General features: G+C 40.3%; 1 protein-coding gene across 5 annotated transcripts in view; it reads left to right on the top strand.

The window, feature by feature from the left end:
* Positions 1-17,011, top strand: part of MEIOC (meiosis specific with coiled-coil domain) — a 111,320-nt gene that overhangs the window by 78,935 nt on the left and 15,374 nt on the right. The window contains exons 3-4 of one of the 5 annotated variants that reach the window (XM_042472981.1): positions 2,715-2,830; positions 12,971-13,099. In XM_042472981.1, coding sequence (XP_042328915.1) covers positions 2,774-2,830; positions 12,971-13,099 — 186 coding nt within the window. In that variant the 5' untranslated portion in view covers positions 2,715-2,773. Of the gene's footprint in view, positions 1-2,714; positions 2,831-8,084; positions 8,205-8,270; positions 8,421-12,970; positions 13,100-17,011 lie in introns of those variants that run through there. The other 4 variants (XM_042472986.1, XM_042472985.1, XM_042472982.1 and 1 more) reach the window with 4 other exon arrangements.

Raw genomic sequence — 17,011 nt, 5'->3', positions numbered from 1 at the left:
TGACACATGCAGATGCACACATCTCCTCTCAGCATACAATATTACATCAGGCTACATTTCCCTGAAAGAGGCAATTCTTGGCCTATTACCAAAACAGGAAACAGCACCAGGTTACAAAACGAATGAAATAAAGCTGAACCCACCTTCATTCCAGAGTTAAATAATGATTTAAAATGCTAAAAGATGTAGCAGCTGGTTAAAAATTGCACATCTGAAGGCTGAATCCAAAGACATGTGTGCTATGTTCCCCCCCTTCACCCCCCCAATATCAATAAAAGCTTACAAGATGACTAAAGGCTGGAAGGATTTGCAATCTAGCTCCAGCCATTCTTACAAAACTCCCATGTCTATAATGGCAAGAGATACAAACATAAATCACCATCATTGTTATCATCATCACCATCATTACCACTACAATAATCTCAGGTGTTGAAGGGAATGGGAAAAGGCTGGAACACATATATTAAAAAAAGGCATTTGGCCAGAACAAAATCAGTACTGAGTCTAAGGCTGCATCTGCACTGCAGAAATAATGCAGTTTGACACTGGTTTAACTGCCATGACTCAATGCTATGGCATTCTGGAATTTGTAGTTTTGTGGAATATTTAAACTTCTCTATCAGAGAACTCTGGTGCCACAACAAACTACAAGCTCCAGGATTCCATAGCATTGAGTCTTGGAAGTTAAAGTGGTGTCAAACTGCATTATTTAGGTAATATAGATGCAGCCTAGGTCATGAATTAATGCAATTCACAGATGAGCTCTTGAAGCTCTTCTGAAGCAATTAAAAACATTAAATGTTTAATGTCTCTATCGTCCTCAGCATCAAATTCTTTTACTCCAGTTTTCAGTAGTATCTTCTAATCAGAGCTTGGTTTCAGCATACCTCTATTTTCATTTTTCTTAAAGCTCCCTTGGGCAAGTCACATGCTCTCAGCCTCATCGGAAGGCAATGGTAAACCTCTTCTGAATGGGTCTTGCCAACAAAACCCCATGATAGGTTTGCTTTATGGTCATCATAGGTCGGAAATGACTTTGTAGCAGCAGCTTTAAAGGATAAACAAGAACATGAAAAGCATTCCAGTATTATGTTTAGTTTGAGAATTAGTTTTCAGTGACTAAACATACACCAAAGGGGAGAAGTTTACTTCTGCACCCAACACCCATTGCTTTTCCCCACATATTCAAGTCATATATTGCCAGGCATTGCTGCAGGGGGAAAAACAACAGTATATTTGGAGACGCTGCAATGGTGCCTCTTTTTTCCCTCCCATTACCTTAAATTGTCTTTCACCATCATTCTCTCTTATAGTGAACTTAGGTGGTATGTTCTGACAGAAATTGAGTTAAAATGTGACCACTGAGAAGCAAGATGTAATGCTGGGGGGAATTCAAGGTTTGGATAGCAACAACAACAACAACATTATTTTCCTTCACAAAACCAAGATGATTCAAGATCAAACATACTTGGTACCTTGTTGTATTTCACTTGAGAAAGAAAGAAATGGAGAGTTGTAGTAGCAGTTAAATACCTTGCTTGAACTCTGAGCCTGAGCATGGAAAAATTATTTCTGGAGACTAGCAGTAACTAGGAAATTCTGGTAGTTGTAATCAAAAATAAACTTTTCCAAATCTTGTCCTTAACACCTTCAGTTATCCTGGGGAGCACACAGCTGGCTTGCAGGAGACTTTAGAAAGAAGACTCCTTCTAGGAAGTAGTATGACCCACTTGTTTCACCACTTAATACAAAATACCTCCCAATAATTATTAGCACTAACAGAAATTATGCAAGGAGCAGGTAGTGCAATAACATAAAACATACAATACACAAAACCTGCCTCCAGACACTCACACTTTGTTATTAAGTTGCTAGTAAAAACAGTAACAGATAATCTATTTTTCACTTTTACCCTATGGCAAATTGACTTGGCTTGTCATGTGCTTACATCCAGCTGACAGCAATTATTGCCAAATTGCTCTTGTACAATTTGGATATCAGTAAACTTACCCCTACCCCATCCCTAAGTTTGCCTCCAGCCCCATCCCATCCTCAATAGCTGGAAGTGAGCCATGTGCTGACCAAAATTATTTGGAAAATGTAAGCACATCCCTCCCCCATGGCTTAAAAAACTGATCATAGCTAGATTTACTCAGCAAAGGGCCTCACTGAACTCAATGGGACTTACTACCAGGTAAGTTTAGTCTCCTTTTTTATATGGGCTACATCTACCTTTTTCCTACTGGTTAGAATCCTTCACTGGTTTCTTTACAATTTGTCAAATGTACTTCCAGAGTTGCAGGCGTTGTTATTAATTATAGTTTTCTTCCTTATATTAATATTCATGCACTAGGATGAAAAAAAGTGCATTGTGTGTGGGGGTGCATCTACATGGTAGAAATAATGCACTTTGATACCATTTTAACTACCATGGCAACACCTTTTTAAATCCTGGGTTTTGTAGTTTTGTGAAGCTCCAGCACTCTTTGCCAGATAATACCTTGCAAAACTACAAGTCCCAGAATTCCATAGGATAGAGCTACCATACTTAAAGCAATATCCAACTGCATTATTTCTACAGTGTATATGCACCCTAAACTTGGCTGGCCAACAGTCTGACAAATAGTCTGACCAACACTTGTCTCAAGAAATGCCTTCACTCATACAATTGCACACACCAAACTTTACAATCTGTGACTGATGCCTTACTTCAGGGTCCATTCTCTGAGGAGATAACACTCCCTACCTGCAATCCTCTTGCGGCCCTGGAACTATGGAATATGTTTGTCTGGGAAGCCCAGCTGTGTTCTTCCTTGGATATATTTTGGAGGTAATTATAAAAACTTTGGCATATTTCATTCTTTGGGATGGTATGAAGCATGGCTTTCTGTTTTTCTTAGTGCTACTCCATTTTCTTTTTTGTTTGAATTGTTTTAATACATAACTTCTTGAAAACTAGGAAATCTAGAAATAACTGTTAGCAAATAAACATGCACACAACATGAGGGACATAGTTTTTTTGTGGGTTTTTCGGGCTATGTGGCCATGTTCTAGAAGAGTTTGTTCCTGACATTTCGCCAGCATCTGTGGCATCTGCTAGCATCTGTGACTGGCATCTTCAGAGAAGATGAAGATGCCAGCCACAGATGCTGGCGAAACGTCAAGAACACATTCTTCTATAACATGGCCACGTAGCCCAATCCCCCCCCCCCCCAAAAAAAAAAACTATGTATGCCAGTCATGAAAACCTGCAACTTAACATGAGGGACAGTCAACCTTTGGAACATGTCTAAGGCTCAGTTGGTCAGAATGAGCTGCCCAAAGTTCTGAAGCAGATTTCAAGTCCAGGCAGATGGGCAGAGAGACCATGGGGCAAAGCCCTGAGCTTGGACTGGTAAACCTGACATGCCTTGGCTATGAACTTGTTGAGCTGCGTAAAACTAGTGACCTTTTCTCAGGCACAATCTGTAAATGGATGTGCACACACAGAGAGATATTTGTGTGGGGAAGTGTTATTGCTTATCCCTTTGCAAAAACATTGTTTATTGCTGAGTGGGGAGCAGTGGGTAGATGTTGGGCAGCTAGCCAAGGCTGGCTTGTGTGTGTTTGTGTATACATGCATGTAAGCACATCTACTTCTGCTGCATGGCTTGTACTTCATACAGAACTTGCCTTTGGGAATTGTCCGATGCTTGGTACTGTCACAAAATCAAAGAAAGAGAACACAGACAGTCACAACAAGAGCCTAGACTTTGAAAAAAAAAAGAGCTTGGACACAAATCTAGACTAAAGTATGAGTTTTATCTATACTTCCAGCACCATCTGCTGTCCATTTAGATTCACAACTTACATACCGTATTTCTACACATTTTAATTAATTTCCCCTAGATTCAGAAAGGATATTAATTAACACATATGCATAAAAATAGCATCAGTATATAATATATACTGAAAGGAAACCTGATAATCTTTAAAATAAAAATAAGTAAATACATATTTTAACAAAGGGCCCAAACAGACAGGCCAAAATAAAGCTGCTTTGGGTCACTTTGGAGATATGCTGTTTAAATTATGCATGCATCCTAAGAGGCCGGAAGCCATGCCAAAGCCACGCTCCAGTCATAAGGGGCTTCTGGCCTATTAAGATGCGTGTGTCATTTAAACAGCATACCTCCATAGTGACCTGAAGCAGCTTTATTTTGGCCTGTCTGTTCAGGCCCAAAGCTGCTCAAAAAGGGAATAACTCCTACTACATGTCACTAAATGACTGGAACACACCACTGGAATGAGAGACCTCTTTGGACACATACCATGAGAAGGAAGCTCAGACAGTTATACCAGCAAAGGAACAGGATATGAGAAAACATGGGATGGGGCTGAGTTTAATTTGAAGTCCTCACCACCCTATACTTTCCATTTTAAGAGTCATTGGGGTCATTTTCACTGGCAGGATGAATCGCTTCGTGATTTGCTCTTGCCCCAGTTTGGAAAGCGATTTCAAAAGACCCCTAGTTCTCATTATGAAAGGGTTTTTTCCCCTTTACCCTGCGTGATCAGGTTTTTTTAGGCGATTGTGCCACAACAAACTGCAGTTCCCAGAATTCCATAGCATTGCGCCATGGCAGTTAAAGTGGTGTCAAAATGGATTATTTCTGAAGTGCAGATGCAACCTTTCTGTTTGCTCTGCAAAAGGCCTGTGTGGTGTTGATGCTTCAGAAGTGAAGAATGGCTTACCTTTGAGATCAGTTAGATTGTGAAGCTACACTGCTTCAAAATGTGTTGAAAGAGCATCAATTTTGAATGTCTTTCAACATACTTTTTGTTTCATGCCCTGGCTTTCAGTATGGTTGATGGACTTGCTAAATTATATTATTATCTTCTGTTGGGCTTTTATGTTGTAAGTTTGTTATAGTATTCTCATTGTGTGTGTGTGTGTGTGTGTGATGCATTAGTGGAATTATCCCAGAGAGATAGTTTACAATTATTAAATGAAGAAGATATGGGGTTGAATTACAATGACCTGAAGCTTAACTACATTTACCTTTATGTAGAGAGATCTTGTAGCACCTTTGAGATTAAGTGAAAGAAAGAAGTTAGCAGCATGAGCTTTCCTAGACTTCAGTCTACTTCCTTAGATGTATTTGTTATTATTATTATGCAGAGAGATTTTGTAGCACCTTTGAGATTAACTGAAAGAAAGAAGTTGGCAGCATGAGCTTTTGTAGACTTCAGTTTACTTCCTTACATACAGTACATTTATTATTATAATTATTATTATTATTTAGAGAGATCTTGTGGTGCCTTTGAGACTAGCTAAAAGTAACAAGTTGTTAGTGGAGCTTTTGTAGTCTACTTCCTCAGATACATTTACCTTTATTCATTGTAGAATTTCCAGACCGGAGTTTAGCACTGGGAAAAAAAAAACATTTTTGGTGCTTTGCGTTTAACCAGATCTCCATAGTACAAACACACAACTCTCTCAGTTTATTGTTACTACACAGAACCACAAAGTAATTAAAATTGTTCTTTTAAACTAAGCATGAGTTGGACTGTCATATTCGTTTTACAAAGCTGGTAGGATATTACATCTCCAGTCCGTCTAAGAGAGATGGCAAACGTTTGGACTGTGGGCACTGGCCTCAAAAGTTTGTTGTTGTTGTCCAGCCTATAACAACCCTAAAGCGAATCTATCACCAGGTTTTCTTGTCAAGATTTGTTCTGACAGTTTGCCATTCCCTTTCTCTGAGGCTGAGAGAGAGTGACTTGCCCAAGGTTACCAAATGGGTTTCTGTGGCCAAGTGGAGATTTAAACCCAGGTCTCCATTCACGTTCTAATGCTCAGACTACTAATATTATAGTTAATGATAGCTTATACAGTGGGTCCTTGTTATCCTCTGGGGTTTGGTTCCAGGATCCCCCGTGGATTACAAAATCCATTGATGCTCAAGTCCCATTTAATATAATGGCATAGGAAAATGATGTCCCTTATATACAATGTTTTAATTGTTTTAATAATGGGATGTTATCTTATTGGTGTAAGGGAATTTTAATTGTATTGGTGGGAGGGATAATGGACTTACTTTATATTGTTGTATTTCACTCTTTGTATGCTGCCTCGATCCTGACGGAGAGGCGGGATATAAATAAAATTTTATTATCATTATTAAAATGGAAAATCAAGGTTTGCTATTTGGAATTTATACTTTTTAAGAATATTTTCAAGCTGTGGATGCTTGAATCTGTGGATAAGGAGGGCTATATTGGGGCCACGTATGTTGAATCTAATGCATCTCTTTTAATCTGTGGAATTAACTCTGGATTTCCTGTAGGCCTAGGGTGCATCTACACTGTAGAAATAATGCAGTTTGACACCACTTTAAGTGCTATACTCCATTCTATGGAATCCTGGGATTTGTAGGTTTACAAGTTTCTTTATGAGAGCCAGTGTGGAGTAGTGGATTGAGCATTGGACTATGACTCTGGAAGGGTTCGAATCCCAGCTTGGCCATGGAAACTCATTGCGCGACTCTTGGCAGGTTACACTCTCTCAGCTTCAGAGAAGAGCAATGACAAACCCGCTCTGAAGAAATTTGCCAAGAATGCCCTATGATGGCCTTAGAGTTGCCATAAATTGGAAATGGCTTGAAGGCACACAACAGTGTTCTCTACCAGTGTGTTGGTGCCTCACAAAACTACAAATCCCAGGATTATGTAGGATGGAGCCATGGCAGTTAAAGTGGTGTCGAACTGCATTATTTCTACAGTTTCAGTGTGCCCCCAGTGTGACACTAGGCTGGTTTAATAATAGATTTGTAATTTAAAACAAAAACCAATTTAGTTATTATTTGGAATTAATAAAATTATAACTGTCATGGTAGCGTGTCTCTGGTAAAATGAGATGTGCCTGGTTTGGCTGGATCCCAAAAGGTCAAATGTCCCCTCAGAGGAAACCAGCGAAGAGAGAAGGGCTGCATCCACACTGAAGAAATAATCCAGTTTGACACTGCTTTAACTGTCATCATGGCTCAATGCTATAGTATTCTGGGAATTGTAGTGTTATTGTGGCACCAGAGCTCTGTGACAGAGAAGGCTAAGTGTCTCACAAACACGACAGTTCCCAGACTTCCATAGCATTGAGCCATAGCAGTTAAAGCAGTGTCAAACTGGATTATTTCTGCAGTGTGGATGTAGCAATGGTCGCCTCTTTTGACTTCACCTCATAGCTCCTTTTCTGTTTCTTCCCCTGCTGTCAGAGGTCCTAACTTTTCTTCATGCTTTGAAGGGACCTGCAACCATTTGTTTCTATATTATTATTGTTGTGTGCCTTCAAGTCATTTTTGAGATATGGCGACCTCTCAGGTCACACTCTCTCAGCCTCAGAGGAAGGCAATGGCAAACCTCTTCTGAGGAAACCATGCCAAGAAAACCCCATGATTGGTTCTCTATCATGGGACTTTTCTTGTCGTGATTTGTTCAGAGGAAGTCTGCCATTGCCTTTCTCTGAGGCTGAGAGAGTGTGACCTGAGAGGTCGCCGCAACAAACTACAAATCCCATAATTCCATCGCCGTGGTGGCAGTTAAAGCCCTGTCTAACTGGGTTGTTTCTGAGGCGCTGGTGAAGCCCCGCCCACCATCTTTATTATCATCATCATCAGTCTACTTTTTTTCCGGGCGGGAAAGGGGTCTCAACCACTCAGAACGCTTTGTCTTATCTCCGGGTGAAAAAAACAACCCGTGCTGGCTTCTGATTGGACGAGAGCCCTCGCACCCAATTCAGAGAGTGAGTGAGTGAGTGAGTGTCATTCACTCTCCATCTATGAAGAAAGTGGGCGGGGAAAAACACCATAGAGGACATTGATTGGCTGCAATCAATGTCCTCTCTGGTGTTTCCCCCCGCCCACTTTCTTCATAGATGGAGAGTGAGCGACACTCTCTCTCTCTCTCTCAATTGGGTGCGAGGCCTCTCGTCCAATCAGAAGCGGGAGCCTCCCAGTGCCTAAAGAAGTAGTCGTTTCTGATTGGTTCAGAGTAAAGATCCTTAACCAATAGAGGAGAGCGGGGTTCTTCGTGCGTGAATAGATGCTTTGAGACTTGGAAAAAAAGGGGAGGGGGAGTGCGAGGGGAATCCGCCGCCTCTCATTGGCTGCGTCGCGACCCGCGCTGACCAATCGCGTGTCGGCGTGAGCGAGGTTGAGAGGAGGGAGGCGAGTATCGCCTTCCTTGTGGACCGCCCCTCCCCCTCCCTGTCAAACGCGATAACGGCCACCTTGGTGGCTCCTCCCCCTTGCATTGCCCCCTCAGAGCCAGAGCTGCTCTGGGCTCCCTTCCTTCCGTCATGGCGGGAGGCCTCTCTGTTGTGGTTTCCCTTGAAGCCAGGGAGTGAGAGGCGCCCTTAGAGCTGTGTAGGGAAAGGGATGGAGGTGAGGGAGGTGGGGGTGGCAGGGACCAAGGGAGCAGCAAATGGGGGTAGCCTGAGGGGGGGGAAGGTTTTCCTTTCTCTTCAGATACAGCTGGCTGAGGAAGGGAGAGCAATGGTTCCCAAACTTTGGTTCTCTGGGTGTTTTGGACTCCAGCTCCCAGAATTCTCCACTGCTGGCCAAGCTGGCTAGGGATTCTGGGAGTTGGAGTCCAAAACACATGGAGGGCCAAAGGTTGGGAACCACTGGGTTAGAGTTCCCTCAGTGGCAGTACACTCATCCCTCCAGATTTGGACTTCGGTTTATGAGGATCTGATTAATGTGTTCTCTCTAGGGATATCTAGGTCCTCCAGCGCAACTCTATGGTCAACTTTAGCCAAAAGGTGCACCAAGGACCTAGAGATGCCTAGAGAGAATATTCTACTAGGCCTTTGTAGCTCCTCCAGTGCAGTTCTATGGTCAGTGCCTGATGTTGACCACAGAGTTGCACTGGAGGACCTAGAGATTCCTAAAGAGGTGTCCTCTCAGGTCAAAACATGGTGTTTTTGTTATTTATGGCTTCTCCATATTCACAGGGGTCTTGTGCCCCTAACTCTAGCGAATATGGAGGGACAAGTGTATTTTTATTTACTCCTATCCTGCCCTTTCCCCATCAGGGAACCCAAGGCGATATTTGCCCCTTCTCCTCATGCCTTGAATCTCCTCCCCACACAAGTAAGACTTAGGGCCTGAACAGACAGGCCAAAATGAAGCTGCTTTGGGTCACTTTGGAGGTATGCTGTTTAAATGACACATTCATCTGAAGAGGACTGGAGCGTGGATTTGGCGTGGCCTCTGGACTCTTCTTAGGACACATGCATCATTTAAACAGCCTAACTCCAAAGTGACCCGAAGCAGCTTTATTTTTGGCCTGTGTGTTCGGGCCCTTAGTATTACTTCCTTGGCTAATTTTAAGGCCGAATTGAAGACACTCTTGTGTAGGGAGGCATTCCAAATTACTGGTTGTTTTAATCTGACGTTTACTTCAGTCTATTTTTATACTAGTTAGTCTTATTTTTAAGAGACATTTTAATCATGTAATGTTGCTGTTTTAGATTGTACACTTCTTGGCAGGTTTTTATTCTTTATTTTTAAACTTCTTATGCTTATTAAATTTTATTTATAAAGCGCTGTAGGTTTACACAGCGCTGTACATAATATAGAATAAAATAAAGTAAAATAAAATGGACCTGCAAATTTGACATAGACAATGACAGTAGACATATATATATATAGAACACATACTGAAACTCATTCAAATTCGTTATATTATATTGCCTTTATCTTTAATATCTAAAAATAAAATAACTATTAACTAGAAACAGCAAACAGAAACTATTTGGTCAGTTTGGCCTTTGGATCATTCCCAGTATCTTTCTTTCCTTTGTAGATGTAGTTGTTGTAGTCACTAATATTGTCTATGTATGTAATGGAAATTTGCTTAATAAAAATATATTTTTAAATAAAATAAAATGGACCTGCCAGTGGCATACATTCTAGAAAATGGAATATACAGTAATACGAAATCAATACACAATATCATTCAACAAAAACACACAGACAGCAGATTGATTTTTAAAAAATGTTCTTATTTCATTTGACCCTTACTATGTAAAGCGCTCTGCTGTGTAAATAAATGTTGATAATAATAATAATAATAATAATAATAATAATAATAATAATAATAATATACAGTCAGCCCTCCTTATCCACAGATTTTTAAATCCATGGATTCAAACATCCATGGATTGAAAATACTCCAAAAATTATAAATTCCAAAGAGCATGATTTTGCCATTTTATACAAGGGACACCATTTTGCTGTGCTATTGAATTTAATTGGACTTGAGCATCCACAGATTTTGTTATTCAGTAAGGGATCCTGGAACCAAAACCCAGTGGATAACAGGGACCTACTGTACTTTGCTCTTCTGGGCTGCATACACACTGGGAAATAAACTGGATTATTTAGCCAGTGCGAATGCAGCTGAGGTATATCGCCTTGAGTTCATGTGGGCGGGTGGGAGGAGGTGGGATAGGATATAAAATATAAAACCACTTTAACTGCCATGGATCAATGCTGTGAGATTTGTAGTTTGTTGTGGCACCAGAGCTCTCTGAAAGAGAAGGCAAGATGTCTCACAAAGCTACAGTTCCCAGAAGTCCCTAGCATTCAGCCATGGCAGTTAAATTTGGGTCAAACCAGATTATTTTGGCAGTGCAAACACAGCCCAGGATATCAAGGTATAACGCCTTGAGTTCCATGGAAAAGGGGAGGGGAAGGATAGGAATAAATTAAAAATATATAATGTGTTTTTATATTTTATAAAACATAAAACCACTTTAACAACTGCCATGGCTCAATGTTGTGGTATTCTTCTCTTTGCTAGTCTCTTCTTTTAGGGGACAGAGCTGTGTATACCCTGCAGGGTTGTTTTTGAACCTTAAGCTAGGGTCCAAAACACACTGCAGAAATAGTTCAGTTTGAGACCGCTTTAACTTCCTTGGCTCAATACTAGGGAATCTTGGGAATTGTAGTTCATTGTGGCACCAGAGCTCTCTGACAGAGAAGGATAAATGTCTCACAGAACTACCATTCCCAGGATTCCCTAGCATCGAGCCATGGCAGTTAAAGTGATGTTAAACTGAATTATTTTAGCAGTGTGGATGCAGTTCTAGTCCTCATTTTGACCTACCTCACAGCAGTCTTGTGAGGTAGGTCAGGGAAATGAATGTGCCAAGGGTCAGGCAGTTAGTACCATGGCCAGGGTGACCAGATGTCCTCCTTTTCCAGGACATGTCTTACATTTCAGGCATCTGTCCAGGAGGAATTCCATAATGCCCTCCATTTTAAGGATGACTAAGGAGCAAGGATTTATATGAGGGTTTTTTAAGGTTTTATTTGATAGTGCCCTACATTTTTCTCGTAGGTCCTGTTTTTTGTGGTGACTTGTCCTCCTTTGTGCTTAGGATATCTGGTTACTCTGGCCTGGAGACTCATTCCTCCTGTCATTTGCAGAGGGTGACCAGAGTGCGTGCATTGTGTGCCTACAAGTTGTTTCTGAATTATGGTGACCCTAAGGGGAACCTCTCATGGGGTTTTCTTGGCAAGTTTTGTTCAGAGGAGGTTTGCCATGGCCTTTCCCTGTGGCTGAGAGAGTGTGACTTGCTAAAATCACCCAATGGTTTCATGGTGGAGATGGTAATCGAATCCTGGTCTCCAGAGTCATTCTTTGTGGTTAGGAAATCTGGCCACCCTGACCATGGCTCAGTGGGGAGTTGGACTGGGGTCCCCTGAGCTTCAGTTCATCAGCTCTACACTGTTTCTATGTCTCCAAACTGAGAGGAGATTTGAGAAGGAAAGAGATTACGATGGCTGTTCAGGCAGTTGGTGACCAGTGAATGGGAAACAGAACAGGGTAAAACAGCTATTCGGAGAAGGGATAATTGGAAGGGGGAACTGAAAATTTAGAAGCCAAAGGAAAAAAGTATGTATGTTCTGTTGTGGAAACCCTCTCTCTCCGCTTTAGAGAAAGGCAAAGGCAAGCCCCCTTCTGGACAAATTTTGCCAAGAAAATCCTGTGATAAGTTCACCTTAGAGTTGCCATGAGTCTGAAACGACTTGAAGGCACACAACAACAATAACACAAGAGAGTAGAATGGGACACAGGGAGCTGTGCCTCATGGCCTGTGAAGCTTAAGCAAGCAAATAGGTGTAAGGAGGGTGTAAAATTAGAAGTGGTAACTACGTAGATTTCATATCCCTGCAGTGCCAGTCTTATACTTAGTTATATGCAAAGGTTGGAGCACCTTTGAAACTGAGAATGAAGTTGGTAGCATACACTTTTATCACCAGATGTACTTGTTTGTGTTGAACCATTGGTTTTTCACTTTTACTTGCCTGTCCGCTCTTTTCAGTGTATGGATTCTTATACACTCGTCCCTCCCCGTTTACGGACTTGGGGTCTGTAGTTTTGGTCCTTTGCAGATGGCAAGCAGCAAGAGATAAAATGCTGTGTGCGCCCATGCACAGGAACACACTACCATTATAACCAATGGGGCTTGAATATCTGCAATATTTCTGATTCATGTGGGGTGGTGTTTGGAATAGATCCCCCATGAATCGGGAGGGATGAGTGTAGTTTCTTTGTGAGAAACACTGGTTAGAGAGGCATTACTATGCATTGTGGGATGGATATAGGTTTTTGAATAAAGGTTGGATTTTTAAAAAGACAATTCACTTTGTGAAATACTCTCAGACTCTACACAATCTTGCTTAGAGTTTGTGCAGTCTGGGTGATAGGAAAACCAATTGTAATTTTCTGTCTATTCTTCATGTACATTATTGTGGGACGGCGTGGGACAGATTTTTCTTTATTAGACCAGTTCCTGAAAATTCACTGCACTGTAACTTATTGGTGTTGCAACTCTAAAAATAAATAAATAGTTTTTACATGTAGACAATTCAGACGTAGGTTAACTGTTTGTCTTTCTACTCTCGTTGTTTTGTCTTAGCCTAAAGTAACTTTCAGAGGCACCAACCAGTATTTGAATAGTACAGAGCCCAGTGGAAGACTGACGGATGTGTTCAGTAACATTATCATGACAGGTTGCAGTTCCTTCTATGATTGCTACAAATTGCAGGTTCAGTCAGCTTTTTTTTATTAGATCTAATTTCAGAAATTCACTAGAGAGTACAGTATTGGGGATGCTTTGATGTAGATTTCCTGCATGGCAGCGGGTTGGACTGGATGGCCCTTGAGGTCTCTCCAACTCTATGATTCTATGATAATGAAGCAGTAAACAGCCATAAAATGGTTTATATGATAAGACAGAATTTATAGAATAAACACTGGATTAGCAATTCTCATATGATTACTGTATCTGAGTAATAATGGCTCGCATCTGCATTTAGCTATACTTGGAGTAGATCCATTGAAACTAGTGGAACTCATATTAGCCATTACTAACTTAAGCACGATTGATTTCAGTGAGCCTGCTCTAAATATGACTAAAGTTGGATGCAACCATAGAGTAACAGATAAGGAGCCCTCCTTATCCCTTTCTTGGGAAGTGTTTAGAGGGTATCAAATTTTAGATTTGTTGAGACAGTCACTACTCTGAGTTTATCACTTCTGTCCTTGTTCTACATCTGTGTAATGTGATGATACCCCAGACAGCAGTACTCTGTGTACAGTGTGTTTTTATATGCAGAAATACTAGGAACAAACCTACATGAAATGCCTCCCTTCTGTTTTATGACTCTTCTGCACTCAGTTTTTGTTCTCATTTGATGATACTTAGCTTCTCAGAGAACCATTCAGCATATTTGAACTATAAACATACTTCATTGTTTTTGAGGAAAAATAGGTGTGAGAGTTATCTGAGTCTTAATAGTGGAGATAAATGAACATGTGAACATCTCTTTTGTTTGAATACAACATAACTCCACTAATGTATTGCCTCTGCAAGAATTTTAGAATGGGTTATATGGATTACCAGGGTGCTCAAGAACTGTTGAGGGCCAGATCTCACAAGGCATCAGTAGCAGAAGTAGCAAATATTTTGGTGAATACAATAGTTTGAGCTTGATCTTTGAACTTCAGTGAGCTACTACACCAAAAAAGGGCATCCAAAATTGCTGTATTACTTTGTGTCGTGCCTTCTGGTATGGTGAGCCATGAAGGCTAATGAATAAAATTATGATTATGATGATGATGTTCCCGCCTCAGAGGAAGTATGCAACAGAGTATCAGTTTCTGGGGACAGATCACAACATCAGGGAAGAGCTGTTGCTCCCCCCCTCCCGCCAAATTGTGGACTTTCCTGATACATTTAGTCAGCTATTGCATAAAACTATGTAAAGATTTAATTTGATCAATAAGGAAATTTATTATGCTCTAATTCTATCATGGGGGCAACTGTGCAGTTCTCCAGATGTTATTGAACTGTAACTCCCAACATTTTAGCAAGAATTTGCTGCCTGGGTCTGTAGAGAATCGCAATCTGGCAATCTCCAGAGGACTTCAAACTTCCTATTCCTTTTTTTACAACAATAACAATTGTTAGAACATGTTTAACTGTTGTATTTGATCATTAGAAATATCAAAAAACAGAGATGGAGGAAAAATACAGTTGGCCTTTTATAGCCACGGATTCTGCATCCACAGATTCAACCAACCATGACCTGAAAATATTCAGGAAAAAAATCCCAAAAAAGCAAATCTTGATTTTGCCATTTTATAGAAGGGGCACCTACTACACCACTGTATACAGTGGGACTTGAGCATCCACAGATTTTGGCATCCACAGGAGCTCCTGGAATTGAACCCAGCACATACCAAGGGCCCACTGTAGTTGTATGTGGTGACAGCAGTGTCTTGAGGAGTACATAGCCTTGCAATATTCTCTGAATACAATTTTAAAGTTATGAGTACAGCATATGCTGAAAGCCACTGCATGCCACAGGCGTGAGCCCCATTACTTCCTAGGGGCTTCAGCATACTCTGATTTCCCCTTACGCAGAGGGATCCAAAATGGATCCCCGCATAAGGGGAAGGCATACTGTATTTCATTTAAACCTAAGTTTCAGGACAGCTAATATTTTTATGCTCCTCAGTCTGCTTTACAAATAGCTGTGCAGTTTTTTTAAAAAGCAAGTCTGATAAATCTATTGTTCTCAGTCAGTGTGACATATAAAACTATCAACATGCTTAGATGTTCTAGTAATTAGATCTTGCATAAAGTGGATGGAGCAAGTTGATCTATAATTGCATTGTTCATAACATTTAAACACAAAGCAGTTTCAAAAATTCTTCTAAACATGAAAGTGCTTTTGGCAGAGTCTTCTCTGCTCAGGCATTGTTTCTTAGCATTTGGTAGAAACTGTTGGAAGATGACTTCTGGTTCTTAAGATCCCTAAGGGTTTGATGCTGATAAACAGACTTCTAACTTGCTGTGTTCTAAATTTATTCAGTTTAAAGAAATATTTTAAATACTATATTACCGGTATTGTGTTTTGTAAATGCTAGCGTGTGTGAATGGAAATCCATGGAAATTGAAACATTTCTTCAGAATTACAGTATAAACTTCATTTATTTACAGATATTTTTTTTTACTTGAACCTTTAGCCCATGGGGGAGGATCATTTGGGTCTCTTGATATTGGAGTGTGATTCATCAGTGCTAGCCAGAATAACCAATGTTGAGAGACTGGGGAGCTTCAGTCTAATAGCATCTGAAGAGCTATGTTTTTCATCCATACTTTAGCCAAAAATACAATAATCAGTAGAAAGATAGTTTCTGCCCTCAAGTGTACACTCTGAAAGTGACAGCCCACAAGCAAAAGGGGAGGAAGGGGGAAGAAGAAGAAAATGTAGATACTAGTAGTTCATAAGGTTAAAAGTCTTAAAATGTTCAGATGGAAAAACACTTGGGCAGCTTGATGGTATGGCTGCTGCAGGATGATATGTTATAGTGGACATGTATTTAATTTCTAATCAGTGATCTTTATGCAGTATCACACGTTTACTTGTTTTTGAAAAACAGGCCTGCATCTTCTGTACAAGATACCCACAGGAAAAGCAAAAGACTGCGTAAATTGTTGCCTCGTAGAGTAGGTGAACCTTGTGTACAATGCAACATCTATTTAAGCTTTTGAACGTACTATAAAATACACTTTATGCCTCCAGTAAACAACTTAATTGTGGATCATGTTTGCTGGTTTAAGATCATATAATGCAAATGTCAATTTTAGTGGCAAAAAGAGGATGCACAAAGTACAGTATTACAAATTAGGAACACACTAGATGCTTGAGAAATAAATGAAATCTGATCAGATTGCAATCCGAAATGCCCTCCCTCCGTTTGAACTGCCATTGCCTTGGCCTCAGAGGGGGAGAAAAACTGGCAGTATCTGCTGGACTTGATCCCTTTCTCCACTGCCATTCTTTTCTCCTTTTGTGTTATGTCTTTCTTATATTGTTATTCTGAGGGCAGGGAACTCTGATTAAGTATTTGTAAGTGCTCTGAGAGCTTTTGTGGTAGAAGAGAGGGGTATAAATCCTCTAAATGAAATCGAATATACTTTGGATAAACAGTTCACATTCCCTACTACTGTACAACATTCTGCTGAACCCATTATCAACTATAAATGCTCTTCAGTTATCAAAATTACTTATTACCTCTGGAAGTAATTTGAAAACTAATTATAGTTTACTATTATGTCCTATTGTTGGAAAAATGAAATCAGAATTTGTAAAACATTGGGATATTATCCTTGGGATTGTGGCCATAAATAATATTAGCAGTTTTAAAGTAAGAGTTGAATTTATCAGAGATTGATGCCTTAATGTGAACCAAGAATGTGATCAGGAAATAATTATCTGATTTGGATTCGCTCCCTTTTGTATTGTACGATTGGACATATTTGACTGGTGCAAATATGCCTAATCATGGGGACCTGTCTGTCCTAACCAGTCTCATATAAGCCATTTATTCTCAATTGAGGAAACAAGTTGTGATGATGCAATTAAATAACATTATTTTTAAATTATTT

The sequence above is a fragment of the Sceloporus undulatus genome, chromosome 6 (assembly GCF_019175285.1).
Source record: "Sceloporus undulatus isolate JIND9_A2432 ecotype Alabama chromosome 6, SceUnd_v1.1, whole genome shotgun sequence".
NCBI lineage: Eukaryota > Metazoa > Chordata > Lepidosauria > Squamata > Phrynosomatidae > Sceloporus > Sceloporus undulatus.
The sequence above is the reverse complement of the archived record's forward strand: the minus strand, read 5'-3'. Positions and strand labels throughout refer to the sequence as shown.